Below are 16,350 nucleotides of genomic sequence, written 5' to 3'. Positions count from 1 at the left end.
TTATTTACCCTATTTTTATAAAAGATATACAATATTATTAAATAATAATAAACACTTGAGAAGTATAACAAATAAGAATGTATTTAGATGCATGCAATAACTTTTATTGATTGTTTTTCATAGGATTGGATATATTAATTTACAATATACAGGGTCTACTATTTTATTACTATATTTGATATATAATAACTTGTTTGTAGACTTTATTTAAATGAATATTATGCTTATAATTCATATAAGAAACGTTTTGTTATTTCATTAAGTTTGTACATATATATGTACTTGTTTTTTATTTCTCTATAACCCATTAATTTTCTTTAAAATAAAGTTTTTAATTCCATCATTTAATATTTGACACTCATGAAACTTACTATTCAGTTTTTCGCAATAATATAAATACAAGCAAGCACTACGTGATTACCATTTCAAAATATATACTTATCTTTACAATATAAACTACGAACGAATTATATGTAAATAAAACACTATTTAAAAATAAAATTTGAATTCTGTGACATTAATTAAAAACGAGATAACTCATGAAAATAAGTTTATTTTACTAACATACGTATCAAAATTTTAAAAGGTGCCATTTAGAAATATGTTTATTCCTTTTTAAAAAATTCCCTTAATTTGATAACATTTGCCAATTTTTGGAATGTCAACAATTTAAGAAAACCTTGAGGGACAGACATATAAAGGAGCGTCATGATCAACCTAAGAAAAAAAAAAAAATAATAAATATATAAAACTCTCCATTTTAATTGTGAATGAATAAATATATTATAAATATGCACATTTATATAGAAAATTTATATATTTGATAATGATGAAATAAAATTATGTTACTAAAATTTTTATATTGCTTACAGATCTGATATGGGTAATTTTAACACCATTAGCTTCCTTTTTAATGAAAAATGCCATTAAGTTAACAAAAAATTAGGATAATTTCCAATGCCAATATAGTTTACTCTTTTAAAATATATAATTGTTCTTCATCTTCCTTATGATATATTTTGTAATTTTTTGTATATTTGTCATGCTTTTTTGAAAAAGCTAAAGCACCGGGCATAGCATTTGCTGATTCATTAGCTTCTTCATGGGTGGAGGATTAATGGTGGTGATGTTCATCATGGCTGGAGCGTAAATGGTGGTCATGATCTCCATGGTGGTGTTCTTCATGGTGGTGGTGTTCTCCATGGTGGTGGTGTTCTCCATGGTGGTGGTGTTCTCCATGGTGGTGGTGTTCTTCATGGTGGTGGTGTTCTCCATGGTGGTGGTGTTCTCCATGGTGGTGGTGTTCTCCATGGGCGTGGTGTAAATGGTGTTCATGGTGGCCATGATGTTCATGATGTTCTCCATGGTGATGGTGTTCTCCATGGGCGTGGTGTAAATGGTGTTCATGGTGGCCATGATGTTCATGATGTTCTCCATGGTGATGGTGCTCTCCATGGGCGTGGTGTAAATGGTGTTCATGGTGGCCATGATGTTCATGATGTTCTCCATGGTGATGGTGTTCTCCATGGGCGTGGTGTAAATGGTGTTCATGGTGGTCATGATGTCCATGTGAACTACAAATTATGAAGGGAATATATTTTTAAATTTATTTGAATTTTTAATTTTAAAAAAATTTATATTTATAAGAAGTTTTTTTTTTTTGCAACTGATACACATATACATATTCAAAATTGCATATAAATATTCTCATAATAAACAGTATATACATATTTATATTCGATATAGATATATATGTTGCAAGTATTTTTCTTACGAAGCGCTGCCTGAATGATGATTGGCTGCAAATGCTACATTTTGCATATATCCTGCGAGACTTAAAAGAGCCAAAGCAATCTTAATATATCTTGTATTCATTTTGAATTTAATAATTAAAATATTAAAAAATATTAATATATTCTTTAGAAATTGAAATTAAAAAATATTAAATATATTTTTTAGAAATTGAAATTAAAAAGTATAAAGGTTGAATTAGTGTGTTAAATTGAAGTAATCGATTTCGAAAAAATTATAAAAATTAATATTTATTTAAAAATATATAAATAATTTTAAAAACATATTCACATTTCATGCATTATAAAATTTTAAAATTTAATTATATACTAATAATATGTATAGAATATAGAATTGAGTAATGTTTTTGTATTCATCTACATCATTAAGTCCCGACTCTTTAAATGTATGTATTTCATTATTATTATTAATGTTTATATAATAATATTACGATTATATTTAAAATTATATATATGTGTAAGTGCAATATACAATAATATATAAAAATTAAAGTAATCGTTTTTTTAAAAGAGGGTATAGATAAATAAATTTTATTTAAATCGTTGCACATAATTGAATAAAAATTATTGCAATTTAATAATAAATATTATATATTGAAAAAGTTCTTTAATTATATATAGCATGATTGATATGCTCATTACATTATAGATATCCAAGGTTTTTATTTTTATAGTTCATAACTTGAAAATAAAACTGAAATACATTCAATTGTGTATTATATGTGGAATTTATGCATACATAAAAAAAGCTCATATTATATGACACCCTGCTTTATTTACCTAATAAAAAGTTGATAATATAAGTATAAATGGCAGGATAAGTATAAAAATATATACTGTTTTAATGTAATACTTGGCTATGTTTGATATAATATATGCAAGCAATTATATTAAGGAATAAATAGCCATGCTAGAAATCCAAATTGTAATAATTATTATGTAAAGATAGTTGTGTTGCTTCTTACCAATAACTTGATAAAATTTATATTATGAGAATCTAACATTCTGTGATTTTTTGTAAAATTTAATACACATTTTACTAAATAACATTTTTTAGAAAGGGTGTTATAAAAATTATTTATTGGCCGTAATATTGACACTCATATTTTTTTATAAATGAATTTAAATTATAAATTCCCCTTTAATAGTCAAAAAAAATACAAATAAATAAAATAATGAAATATAAAGTTGGAAAGTCAAGAAATATGAATGCATACATAAAATTAATTTAGTTTTTAATTATAATATTCTTGATGCCGAGGTGTCTATCCTTTACGAATCATATATTTGTGTTATGGGCCAGGGTTTGTATTATGGGTTGTTGCTTCGCTCACCAAGCCTGCGTTTTGAATTAGGGTTCGGAGCATATTGTAATTTAATTTTTTATAATTTGATAATATTTATTAGTTTAAGGAATTGTTTTAAATATACATAAGAAATAAGTTATTAAAAATGGTAGAATATGTTGTAGTTTTTAATATATATTGGTATTGGTTATTTGAATTCTGTAAACGGTTTCAAAGACAATATTTAAGAAAAAATATAAATAATAAAGATAAAAGTAAACCATAAATATATAATTTGAGGGTGGTGATCGATATATTTTATGATATGTCTATATTGATATACACTTAATTATTAATACGTTTTAAGTTATAAGATAACAATAAAAGTACGAAACATAAATTTTGAACGGTAAAAAAATGGATCAAACTAATATATAGGGTAATAATGCAAAAAGTGTAATTAATTATAGCATTAATTATTTGATTTCATCACGAAAGTAAACACATTCAATATATTTAATTCAAAAGGAACAAGAAATTAAGTACTAAATATTAATTCTAAAATGATCAAACTGTTGTGATGGCAATTTAAATAGGCACTACGTATAAATATGAATTGATTTTATTAATATATGTATCCCAATATTAAAGTTTTGTAAGACTTCTAATTGAGGGATGTGCTTTTCTATCCTCGCCACCCCAGTATGACAAGTGTATAATACCACTAACAGCAGATCTTGCAATTCTTCGATCGAAAATAAAATCGGTACTACGATCATCCTTAAAAATCTACGAAAAAAATGTATAAATATATAAAATATGTCAATATTTTTTATGGGAATATGATAAAATATATGACTTAAACAGAAAATATATTTTAGATTAATGTTAAAATGAGAATAAAAATATTATGTTATTATATTTTGAGATTGCTTACAGCGTTTAAATAGATAATATCAACTTTATCATCCTCAATTTTTTTAATTACAAATCCAGACACGTTAGCATTCAATTTCAATAATGTTTCTTCAGTATCAGCATCTTCATCGATTGGTTCTGCTCTTTCTAACATTTCTTTCAGATTAACGTTTCCATGGAAATCATAATCATATTTTAGAACTCTTGTAGGACAAAGAATTACAGTTATGTCATCTGATATCTACAAAATTAATGAATAAAAAAATATATGTATTGTATAAATTAATGTATAATAATATGAATAATATAATTTTAAGAGGAATAATGAAAAAAATATCCTTACATGAGCTTTTGCCCCTAAAGCATATTTTGTTTTGCGGGATTGATGAATTTGATCTATGTCAAGTTTTTCAAACAAGACTAAATTTGGGGTGTATATACGAACAGGTTTTCCTAAAAAGATTATTGTTTTTCACATATAAATGAAATATTATGAATATAGCAAAATGTTAATAAAAATAACAGATAGCAATAGTAAAATTTAAGCATCCATAAAGAGTGATAACCACATATTAAATTTATTAATTGATTATTTTTTATGTACCAAGAATAAATTTTTGATCCAATTTTTGTAAATTATCGTGATTCCAAATCGTATTTATTACGTAATCGTACTAATAAAAAAAAAATATGGATATATATAATAATGATTATTTAATTTTAACTTATTTTTATATCTTAAATATTGTTTGGTATTTGATACCTGATAATGGCCTAACATTTTCCCAGTAAATCGTTCAATTTCTATATGTCCAAATTTCTTATAATATGATTCACAGTATTGACCGTATGTATGAAATGGCTCGAAACCATCCATATTATCAGCAATTTTTAGTAAAAGTGATACATGTTCGTTTGCTAGGGACATTGCAGCTTGAATTTCTTCAGGGTCATCACAGGTCATGCGTTTAAATTCCTCACGTTTTGCCTCCAAACTATTATTGGTCAAATGAGATTATTTTTTATGCGTAAAAAAAAATAAAGAAATGAATTTATAAAATGGAATTTTGAATATTTAATTATTATGAAGTCATTGGTTTCACGAGTATGCATATTTATATTATATATATTTTTTTTTCGTATTTTCATACGCAGCCTTTCTTTGGTCAACGGCGCTGGGTGTATTAGAAGTACTTGGAGCAGATTCGGCTGCAAGTACGTTATTGGTAGCGCATACAACCAAGCTTAAAACAACAAAAACGGTTTTCATGTAGCCTTTATTCATTTTGGACTGGATAAATAAACAAATATTAATTTAAAAGTTGTAAAAACACGTTATATAAGTATATTTAAAATAAAAGCAAAGGAATATCCAAGGGGATTTATAACAAATTAATACTTATTCAAAAATAAAAAATAAATTTATAAAATCATTTAAATGGCAAATTTTTTATCTCAAATTTTTTATGTTTATGTTTTATTAGGTTTATAAATTTGACTTATTTTTTATTTAACTGATCTAGTTGTAAGGAAAGAAAAATAATTTATACAAATTATAGATAAAAAATATTATGATTTTAATTTTTATAATATTATAATAATATTTAAAAAAATGTCTTTAATTATATTAATATTTTATACGTTATGCGTTATTCAAAAAATATATTTTTTTATAGTTTATTTACCCCAATTAAAGCATGGTTTTATAAAATATCATATATAGGATTATGTATGCGCTTACTTACATGCATTTTGAAAAAAAAATGTATGTATTCCATGAGCGCATTACTACTTAATTGAAAACCGATATTTTAAAATATAAAGAGAACAATGTTATAAAAAATAAATATTAGTTTTAATGTTATTTTTTCAATATATGATTTGGAATATTTATGATTATAAATATGCATGTAATGAATAATAAACGGACATACCAACGGAATAGATATAATAGTAATTGTATAAAATAAATATTTGTTTTGGTATTTTTCATCTTTATTGAGTATACATATTTTTTATATTTTTATGTATTAAAGAGTTTAATTTATCTGAAAAAAAATATATTATTTATATATGGTTGCAACAATTACAACTACAATAACAATATTTCAATTCATCATAACAATAGCATGGTAAATTTTGTATTATGGTGAATTGGTGAATCCCGTGCTTTGTGATTTTATTTTTTAATTTTAATATCAATACAACTGTCCCAATATAATTCGCTATACGGTCAAAATTATATGTTGGTGGTGATAATAATGATAAACAATATTTCTTGCAAATTGATGCAAATTATAATAAAATATTTTTTATGCAGAAAAATAAAATATAATTATAAAGCAATACAAAATATAAAAAAATATATATAATAAGATTGTAAAATAAACTATAGAGTATTTATATACGAAAAAAATATTTTTTTTTAATTATATTTTTTTTAATGTTAAGGTGTTCAAAATATTGGGCGAACGAATGCATATATTATAAATATGGAATTTATATAGAGATATTATATTTTGATAAATGGACAGATGAGCATAAGGCAACAACAAAATAAATGGTGGAATAAAAGTATTATGCTATTAAAATTTTTATATTGGTTACAGAGTGAATACTGGTAACCTGAATATATTGTTTTTTTTTATGATATATCCGGATAAGTTAATATACATTTTGTTTAAGAGTCTTTTTCTAATATATGTTTCAGAATTTACCTCGGTTTCGAATGAGTTTGCACTTTCTACGATATAGTTTCTATAAATATTTTGATCGCGCTTGTTGTGATCATTTATATTTGCCGATGTTATAGCAATTACAGTAGTGTCTTCTGATACCTACAAAATGGATAAAGTATTGTATTTATTTAGATAAATTATGGAGTAACAATATGAAAAATACGATTTTTATATAAATAGAGAAAAAGTGTTTTCTTACTTGATATTTTCCAGATATGGAATAATTTAAAGTGGAAAATATAAAGTTAGAGAAATATTATAAAAAATACAACCGTTTTTAAAATGATACACGTTGTAATAGACGGCCTTAATATAAGTATAGATAAAAATATATCAATTAATAACAGTTATGGCAGCATGGATAGTATATTAATAATTATATAAAAATAATAGTTTTTCTACTTCTTTCCATTTATTTTTGGTGTTTTATAGATTTTCCTTTACTTTGAGTATAAAGCATGCTCTTATATTTTTTAATATTAAAAAAATTTAATTTAAGCTAAGAATTATATTATGCTTACATGTGGTTAGATCTACAACTAAATACTTCTATTCATAATAACAGTAGCATGATCAAATTTATATAAAATACCAATTTCCGATTATGGTGAATTTCTTGTTTGATTTTTTTTATTACTTTTAATCGAAATTTTTATAATATAATCCTAAGATGATAGAAACTGTAGATCGTTAGTAATATTGATAAACATCTTTTTGCATATTAATGCAAGTTATAAATTTATTTTTTATATATAGCAACAAAAGTTATATATAAAATTATAATAATAACAAAAAAAACGAAAAAATATAAAAGTTAAAAATTAAAAAATTGCAAATATTTTAATAAATGAGACAAATTTTAATGATTTAATTGTGTGTATATAATAGACATTAATGTGTTAATTTATTATTATATAATTACAATTATAAATGGATGCCACAGATGTAAAATTCGGCAACTAGCATTTATATATGTAAACAAAAAAATAATTTTGAATATATAAATTATTGTATTTATATGTAAAATATTTATAAAGGAACTTTTAATTATTTTTGATTGTAAATTTCTTATAATTTTAACTTGAGAATGCATATTTTTTAATTAATCAAAGTAATTAAATTAAAAATTAATATTAAACTTTGTCTATGTTGAAAATATAAAATGATGATATTATATTACTTTAACTTTTAATTAAATCAATAATCTTCATTCATATTTATTTCTATAACTTCGTCCTCTCTTTCAAAATACTTACTTTCCGCTTCATGACAAAAACCCTCATCATTTTCTAAATCCACGTCATTTGTATCATCTTTTTTGTTGAAGTTTGCAATTGCATAGCACGCTACTAAACCAACTGCAATTGTTCCTGCATATTTAATAGAATCTCCTGAACGTTTTGTTTTAGAGGAACCTGTTTTATCGGAATTTGAGTGATGATAATTTTTATATTTTGCATCATCATTATCATTATGGTATGTATTATTAGGATATTTTATTTGCGATATTTCTTGGTGCTTATTAATAGTATGTAAATTGTTGTTATTGTGAATGCCTTGTTTTTTATATCCTAAATCTTCTATACTATTGTTATTTTTATTTATTGATTGGGTAAGGATATGTTGACTTTTATTTAAATCACTAAATATGTTTTTGGCATCCTTTTCATGCTTAATGGCAAGCTTATATGAGATACTATTATTACCATACTTGGATTTAATTAAAGCAATAAGGTTAGTAATCTCTGTGATTATTGATGCATATTCGTTTATGTAATTTGAAATTTGTTGTAATTTTACTTTGGATTTGTTATTATAATTTCGTATATTTTCCATTGTACTGTTTATTTCGTTTTGATTTGGATTATTTTCAATTTTGTTAAATTGTTGCTCAACATAATTGTGTATAGTATTGACATATTTGGCTATTTGCTCGCTTCTGTTTTCAAAAGCAGCATTTTTATTATTTTCTAAGCGATTTTGTATTTTCGTGAGTTCGTTTTCTATAGTTAAATCCTTAGAAAATAGTGTTTTTACATAATTTGCATTTTGTGATATGGTAATTATAATACTATTTATATTGTTATTACCATAAAATTGGTCTTTGATTTCATTTATTTTATTTTGAATTTGCTGAAATGATTGTATTGTGGTTTTTAGAATTTCTTTAATTTTTGATACATCATTTTCATCAATGTCTTGAATATGTTGCTTGATTATATTATTATCATTTTCATGAGTTGTAACAAAATTTAAGATATCTTGTATTTTTTCTGTTAATTTGGTAATTGTATCTGTGTATAGCATTATATTTTCATTTTCTTTATTATTAACTTTTTCAATATCATTGGCTTTGTTTTCAAGACTAATGATATTATCATATACTTCTTTAAGCGTATTGAAATCTGTATTTTCATTTGCTGTATAAAGGAAAATTCTTTTTTTATCAGAAACATATTGTTCAATTTCTTTTAAATTATTTAAATTTTCTGTTAATTTATTTTTCTGTAACTGTAAAATATTATCAAATTGTTTGGATACATCGGAATATTTTTCATTAATAAGATATATATTTGATAGTTTAAAGGCGCGTACTTTTCTATATAATTGCTTTATGGATTCAATTGACTTTTGAAGTTGGGAATAGAAATAAGTCATTTGTAGCTTATTATTGTATAACATATTGGCATCCGCATTTTGGAAATCTATTGTAAATAACTTGGTCAAATTATTAATTGTCTGAGTAGCTTCTTTTTCTTTTTCTATTAAGCTATTGTTATCGTTCGTAATATGGGCAATATTACTTGCCATATGTTTATTTGTTTGATTCAAATTATATTTTGTTTGTAATGTATCGATATCATCATTTAAAGAATCAGTACTATTATTAATATATTCTAAATATTCTTTTGAAAATTTAGTTGCCGATGTTATAAATTCCGAGTAATTACTTACTTTACTTTTAAGAGTCTCGACTAATGTTGTATATGAAAAAAGTAGGCATTCCTTTCTCATTTTTGTTAGTTTATCAATTAAACCATTTTTTTCGATTATTTTGTTCTCAATGATTTTGACCTCAGTATTAAATAATTCAGTCATTTCGTTTAATTGGTCATTAGGTTGTATATTAGAGTCACTTTTTTCTGAAGAATCATGATCATTTTCTAATTTTTCTATAGATTTAATGATATTATCCAATTTTTCTTCCACAGTCGCTACATTAAAATCCATTCCAAACTTTCTTTTTTCCTGCTCATAATTGTCAATTTGTGTTTTTATTTGATTTTGATTTGATAATTCTAAAAGAGTGTCATAATTTTGAGAATCACATGTTAATTGATTTAATTCATCAAATTTATGTAAAACTAGTTTAACATCGTTTAATGTTTTTTCTTTTTTATATTTTGTATCACTTAATGCACCTTTTAATTCATTGGATGCATGTATTTTTTCATATAAATGTTGGTTTTTGTTCATTATATTTAAAGTATCTTGTTCCTTTTTATGTGTATCTTGACTTTTTTTAAATATATCGAGAAGAGTATCATAAGAATTGCGTATTTTCGTATACATTTCCGATTCATTCTCTGGTGATGGAATAAATTTTAATGTGTCTTTTGTTTCTGAACTTAAGCTAGATAATACAGCTATATTAACATTGTCAAATAAATTTATGCCTGAATTATTTTGTATTTGAATATTTAAAGATTGTGCTAATTTAACCATATTTTTAAATATATTTTCGGCTTCATCTTTATAGCTATAATATGTTTTACCAATCATGCCCATATAAGCATTTTTGGTTTGTTTTAGTATGTCAAATAATGAATTCTCATCGGTTGAGGTTTTAACATTTTCAATAGATTTTGAAATATCCTCGAAACCTTTGTTGATATTTGAATATTCGCTTGTAAATTTATCCTTCACATTATCTAATTTGTTTTTAAAATGAGTAATTATTCTATCAACTTCTTTTATTTTTACATTATCTAAGTAGGAATTAGATTTCTTTTTGTTTTCTATAATTTTTAAGAGTTCATTTTGTGCGGTGATTCGTGTGTTTTTAATTTGAGCATATGTTATGGATTCTTTTGAGACAGTTTCTAAACAATCTGTCATTATATTATATGATTTAATAAATTCTTCATATATATCATTTATTTCAGTATTATATTTTTCCACGTTTTCATTAATTTTAATACCCTCTAAATCATTTGCATTAAAAGATGATATTACATTTTGTATTGTTGATTCTATTGAGGTTTTTATTGATTCTAATTCATCTTTATTTGTAGTGGCAGTATCTTTTATTTTTTCGATAATTCCAATTTCGTAGTTTTTTTTATGGTGATCAACATCGTTTTCTATACTTTTAATTTCAGGATCAAGGTTATCTAATTCTGTTTTTTGCTCTTCAATATTTTTTTTTTGGTCTTTGAGGGATTCTAAAAATGTCTTAAGGCTACTTAATTCTGTATCATGACTATTTATGGAAGAACTTGATATTTGTTTCTCTATCCTTTCTGTTTCTGTTAAACAATCATTTATTTTTATTTTTATATTGGTTATTTTTAATAATTTATTTTCAAGATTTTCCAAAGAAGTTTGAATACCTATAGCTGCTTGATTGGATTTATTATTATTAGCACTGTTGTCTTCAATACTAAATTTTTCTTCTTTTATGTTGTTAATTTTTTGCTCCGATTCTTTTGCTCGAAGAGTAATTTGTTTGTGTAACTCCTTTATTTCACTAATTATAACATTTGAGTCTTCCTTTGTTTGTGCGACATTATTTTTTATTGCTAATTTAGAATATTTATCTAAAAGTTCAGTAACATCTTTTTTATATTGTTCAAACAGATTCTTATTTTTTTCCGCTTGCTTTGCATTTTCATCAGATTCGTCTTTATAATTTTTAGATTTCTCCATGTTTGCCTTCAATTCATTTATATTATCATCCTTATTACTAATGTTACTATCTTTTTTAGTTTCCAATATGTGCTGAGCTTTGTTGTTTGCCATTTCTATATTTTTAAAAAGTAATGATACATTTTCATTATTTTCTTTAGCATTTTTAAAATAGGTGTTGTTGTTAGATTCTTCATTTAAAATATAATTTTTTGATTCTGTAACATTCTTTATGCATTCATTAACATCTTTAGCATCTACAGTTGTTTCTATTTTCGATTTGCATGTTTCTAAATTTGAGTTTTCTTTGATGGTTTTAATTAGTGCTGCTGATTTATCTAATTCCGATTTTACATTTTTATTATATTCTTCAATTTTTTTCGTATATCCTTTTACTTCATCAATAATATTTTGAATATTATTTAACTTAAAAATATTATATAGGTTGGTAATTTCACTTAAATAAAGATTTATATCATTATTATGCTTTTGGGCGTCTAAAAGATGTGCTTGCAACGTTTTTTTAATATCATTTATATTTGATTTCTCATAACTTTCTTCTGTTAGTTTTAAAGATTTTTCACGAATATCGGAAAAGTATTTTTCATTATCCTGACTAATGGTGTGAAGTTCATTAAATTTGGAATATTGACTATCAAGCGTTTGTTCTTCCGCTATATTTTGTTTATTTTTTATATCATCAAAGTCTTTTTTGCATTGTTCCATTGATTTTATCATATTTTCAGACCTTTTCTTTTCTTCATCAATTTTGTCCAAAAATAATTTATTTAAACTTTTTCCATATGACATATTTATATTTTTTACTTCTTCTAACGAAGTTTTATCTTTTTCTATTTCTGCTATTTCATTTAATAATTTTTTCATATTATCATATATATTTTTTTTGTTATCGATTTTTGTTACTATATTTTGTGTTTTTTTTTCAATTTCCTTTGGATCCTTATTATATTTGGTTTTATCTGTTACATCTTCTGAGGTAGTTATTTGCATTTTTGTTTCACCAGCATACTTTTCTGATTGATTTTTTATTTCCGTTAATTTCTGTATGTTTTGATCGACTTTTTGATCTAAGGTATTAATATGATTTTTAATTTTGGTAATTTCATCAGCATATTTCTTATTTTCTTCTTTCGCAAAATCATCAAAATTATAATGCTTTAATTTTTGCTTTATTTCATTAAAATTGGTTATACTGGTTTCTGCTTTCTTAAGTATTTCTTTATTTAGGAGTTCTATATTTGTTCCAATTAATTTTTCTATCTCGTCACTAATGTTATAAATTGATGTATGGATTACCATTTCGATATTTGAAATATTTTTATTTGCATTAATATTTTTTTGCTCGATACCATTAGTAGCCTTTTCGTTTTCAGCGAATTGTTGATATAGGGTCTTTCCTTTAGATGTTCCTAAATTTTGTTTTAAATCATTAAAATATTTTATCAATTCATTGTTACTCGTTTCATAATTACTTAAAGACAATTCTGTGAATGTTTTTTCTAATTCTGTCTTTTTATCTGTTAGCGTATTGCCAAATTTGTTTGTATACGATTTTTCTATTAAATTACAATTTTTTATGGTTTCTATATTTTGATTTAACATTTCATTTAATTTTTTTTGCTTATTACGGAAAATTTCTATAGATTCTGTCGTATTTTTACATACTTTTAAATATCCATTTACCTTCTTAAGAATATTCATGTTTTGGTATTCCTCTTCGATGGACTTTTTTGTTTCATTAATTAAAGATTTACTATCATTAAAATTTTTTTCATAACCATTCAATTGGTCATCTGAAATTTCACTTTTTATTTTATTTACCAATTCAGCAAATGATTCGTGCTGTGGGTTAATTTTTTCTTTGTGATTATTTTCTAAATCAGCAAATACATTCACTTTATTTAATATGTCACCTTTCATATGTTTAATTTCATTTATGGTTTTGGATATTTCGTCTTCTTTGGCAGATATTGTCTTGGCGTATTCTTTGGATTGCTCATAGTTTTGTTTTGCGTCTTCATCCTTTATATTGTCTATATTGCTTTGATCATTATATTGATTTTTGATTTCTGAAATTTTAGATTTATATTTGTTCAATTCGTCGTTGTAATTAGAATAATCACTTATATTATTTGACAACTGATTTTTTTTATTTTTAAAATCTTCTAATTTAGTATTTAGCTCATTGTTAAGTTTCTCATATATATGTTTTTTCATTTCCGCAATAATAGTCGAAAGCTCATTTTTTTTACTTTCGATGGTACTTAAATTTAATTTAACTGCTTCAGTTTCCATGGTTTGAATTTTATTATATTCTTCATGTATTTTCGATTTTAAATTTTCAAGTTCCGTTTTGTCTTCGGTATTATCAATGGCATTTTCTTTAACTACCGAAGACAATTGATTATACAGTGCATCAAGGTCTCCTTGATAAATTTTAGATAACTCTGAATTTATTGTACTATATATTTTATCTTTTTTATTTACATATTCCGTAACGTGATATGGCGAGATTTTAGCTAATTCATCGATGTATGCATTGTTATTTTCTACCACCTTCTTTAAGTCAATTGCTTTTTTAACATATTCATTTTTGTCAGATATATTTTGAATTTTTTCTTTTAATTCGAATTTTAACGTGTTTAAACGTATGGCTTCACCATTTATTTCCAAATATGTTTTAAATAAATCCTTAATTTCTGTTTCCAATTGAAGAGCTTTTGCATTGTCTTCTTCTAATTTTGTTTTTATTTCGTGTTTTAATTTTTTCCATTCTTTTGTTAATTTATAAGACTCCTTTAGTCCATTTTCTATTTCTTTATAATTTTTTTTATTTAAATGTGTATCGATTCTAGACAAAACTTCCTCTTTTGAAAGAACATCCTTTGTTTTGTAAGATTCCATAGTATCAATTAAGTCTTTGAATTTTGTCATGTGCTGTAAAATTAAGCTTACATTATTATCTTGGTTACCATTTTTGCCAAGAGTTTTTTCATTATCGTAAGAATCCCATTTCTGTTTAAATATTTCAAAAAATTTTGTTTCTAATTCTGTGAAATTCGATTTGGGTATTGGCTTATCAAATTCATCAAAATCATCTTTAAATATTTGATCGTTATTTGGATCAGGTTTTTCTATTAATAGGCTTCCTAGTGTTTTAACAAAACGGTTTAATACTTCTTTTTGATATTTATATACTGTTTCCAAAGATTTTAGGTTATTGAAATTATACATGAAAATAGATCGTCTGTTTGCTATCAATGTAATTTTGTCTAATAATTCATAGTAATAATGCGAAATTTGACTATCTTTTAGATAGTCATTCATTAATGAATCCGACAATTTACATTTTTCCACGTATATACGCGATTTGTTTATAGCATCTTCAATTTGCTTTTCTAAAAAAAATAGTTTAGCTGCAAGACTTTCATGTTCCCCTTCGGACTTTAAAATTTCAATTAATGATTTTATATGTGGAACAGTTTCGTTATCATTGATCACCGTATAATTTTTTAAATTATTCAAGTGAGTAATAATATGTTGTTTTGTAGATATAGCATATTTTTTATAAAAATAATCTACAGTTTTATATCTATAATAAGTTAAATAATCATATTCGGGTTTCATAATTGCAATAGCATCATCTACTTGGCGTTTTAGATTTGTATATCGTGGAAGCATGCACTTTACATATTCTATTTGGGGGCCTGCATATGGATTATAATAACCATGAATGCGCTTCTTATAAAATTCAAAAAGAGGATTTTGAAAATTGAGCATTGCATTTATTAATTGTTTTTTTATATTTTCACATTCTTTTATTGTTTTTGCTATATTCCCATCTACTTGCCTGAGTTTAGCCCTTGTAGATTCTATTACAGGTTTTGAACGAGCATAGGTATTCATAGAGAGTAAATTTTGAAGCTCACAAGCTACCACCAGATTCACATAAAAAAATTCTAAATTTTCGTTGGCATATGATGTACCATATATAATATCTATTTTATTATATAGAGAATGATCGAATGATGGATGAATGAATTTTTGGATAAAAGAACTTTTAACTATAGTTTCTCTTCTATTTTCTTTTTCGTTGTCATTATTAAAACTTTTAAAAGTATCAAAGTCGTTTTGATTTGTGTAGTCATTGTATAATGTGATTTCATTATTTGCAGTGTCTTTTTGATTTCCAAAGTAGGTAATCGAATGGGGTTGTATAAATTTGTTATCACTAATGACATCATTTTTATTATTATCGTGTTTTTCATTTGAAGGGTTTGAATCATTAAGATTTCCTCCTAAATTATGATATAAATAAAAATTGTTTAACTGTGTGTCATGGTTCTTTTTTTCCGTCTCAATTCGTCTCCCATAAGTTCCTTCTGCATGTAAAAGTTGAAAAAGGTTAATATATAAGTGTACCAATTTATATGAATATATGTTAAATAAATTTGTGTATATAAGAATTGTAAATATTAGTTAAATGCTTCTATTGTTACCTAATGAAGCAAACAGAACAATATAAGTAGTTGTAATATAAATAAATTTTTTCATCGTGAAAAAATATATTTTAGAACGAAAAATAATATGTTTCACATATGTTTATTGCTCTATTTAATGACAGTGTTTTTATTTTAATTTTCCACTTTTAATGTTTTTCTTATATAT

At 24.1% G+C, this 16,350-nt stretch overlaps 2 protein-coding genes and 1 pseudogene across 2 annotated transcripts, besides 1 other annotated feature; all 3 read right to left on the bottom strand.

Annotated features, from left to right (window-relative positions):
- Nucleotides 1-669: 669 nt before the first annotated feature.
- PCHAS_1301600 lies at nt 670-1,875 on the bottom strand (annotated as a pseudogene).
- Nucleotides 670-1,875: a sequence feature (hypothetical protein, pseudogene).
- Nucleotides 1,876-3,742: 1,867 nt separating this feature from the next.
- PCHAS_1301500 (fam-a protein) lies at nt 3,743-5,300 on the bottom strand (the record flags this gene model as incomplete). The annotated part of the gene is made up of 6 exons (XM_051321022.1): nt 3,743-3,886; nt 4,035-4,256; nt 4,359-4,468; nt 4,620-4,689; nt 4,779-5,010; nt 5,167-5,300. The coding sequence occupies 6 exons, from the start codon at nt 5,298-5,300 to the stop codon at nt 3,743-3,745; spliced, it is 912 nt and encodes a 303-aa protein (XP_051176973.1).
- A 2,650-nt stretch (nt 5,301-7,950) lies between these two features.
- On the bottom strand, nt 7,951-16,236 carry PCHAS_1300701 (reticulocyte binding protein, putative; the record flags this gene model as incomplete). Its single annotated transcript, XM_016799891.1, has 2 exons — nt 7,951-16,064; nt 16,182-16,236. The coding sequence occupies 2 exons, from the start codon at nt 16,234-16,236 to the stop codon at nt 7,951-7,953; spliced, it is 8,169 nt and encodes a 2,722-aa protein (XP_016652904.1).
- Between the last annotated feature and the right edge of the window lie 114 nt (nt 16,237-16,350).

The sequence above is a fragment of the Plasmodium chabaudi genome, assembly GCF_900002335.3.
Source record: "Plasmodium chabaudi chabaudi strain AS genome assembly, chromosome: 13".
NCBI lineage: Eukaryota > Apicomplexa > Aconoidasida > Haemosporida > Plasmodiidae > Plasmodium > Plasmodium chabaudi.
Note: the sequence above shows the minus strand (reverse complement) of the source record. Positions and strands in the feature narration are given on the sequence as shown.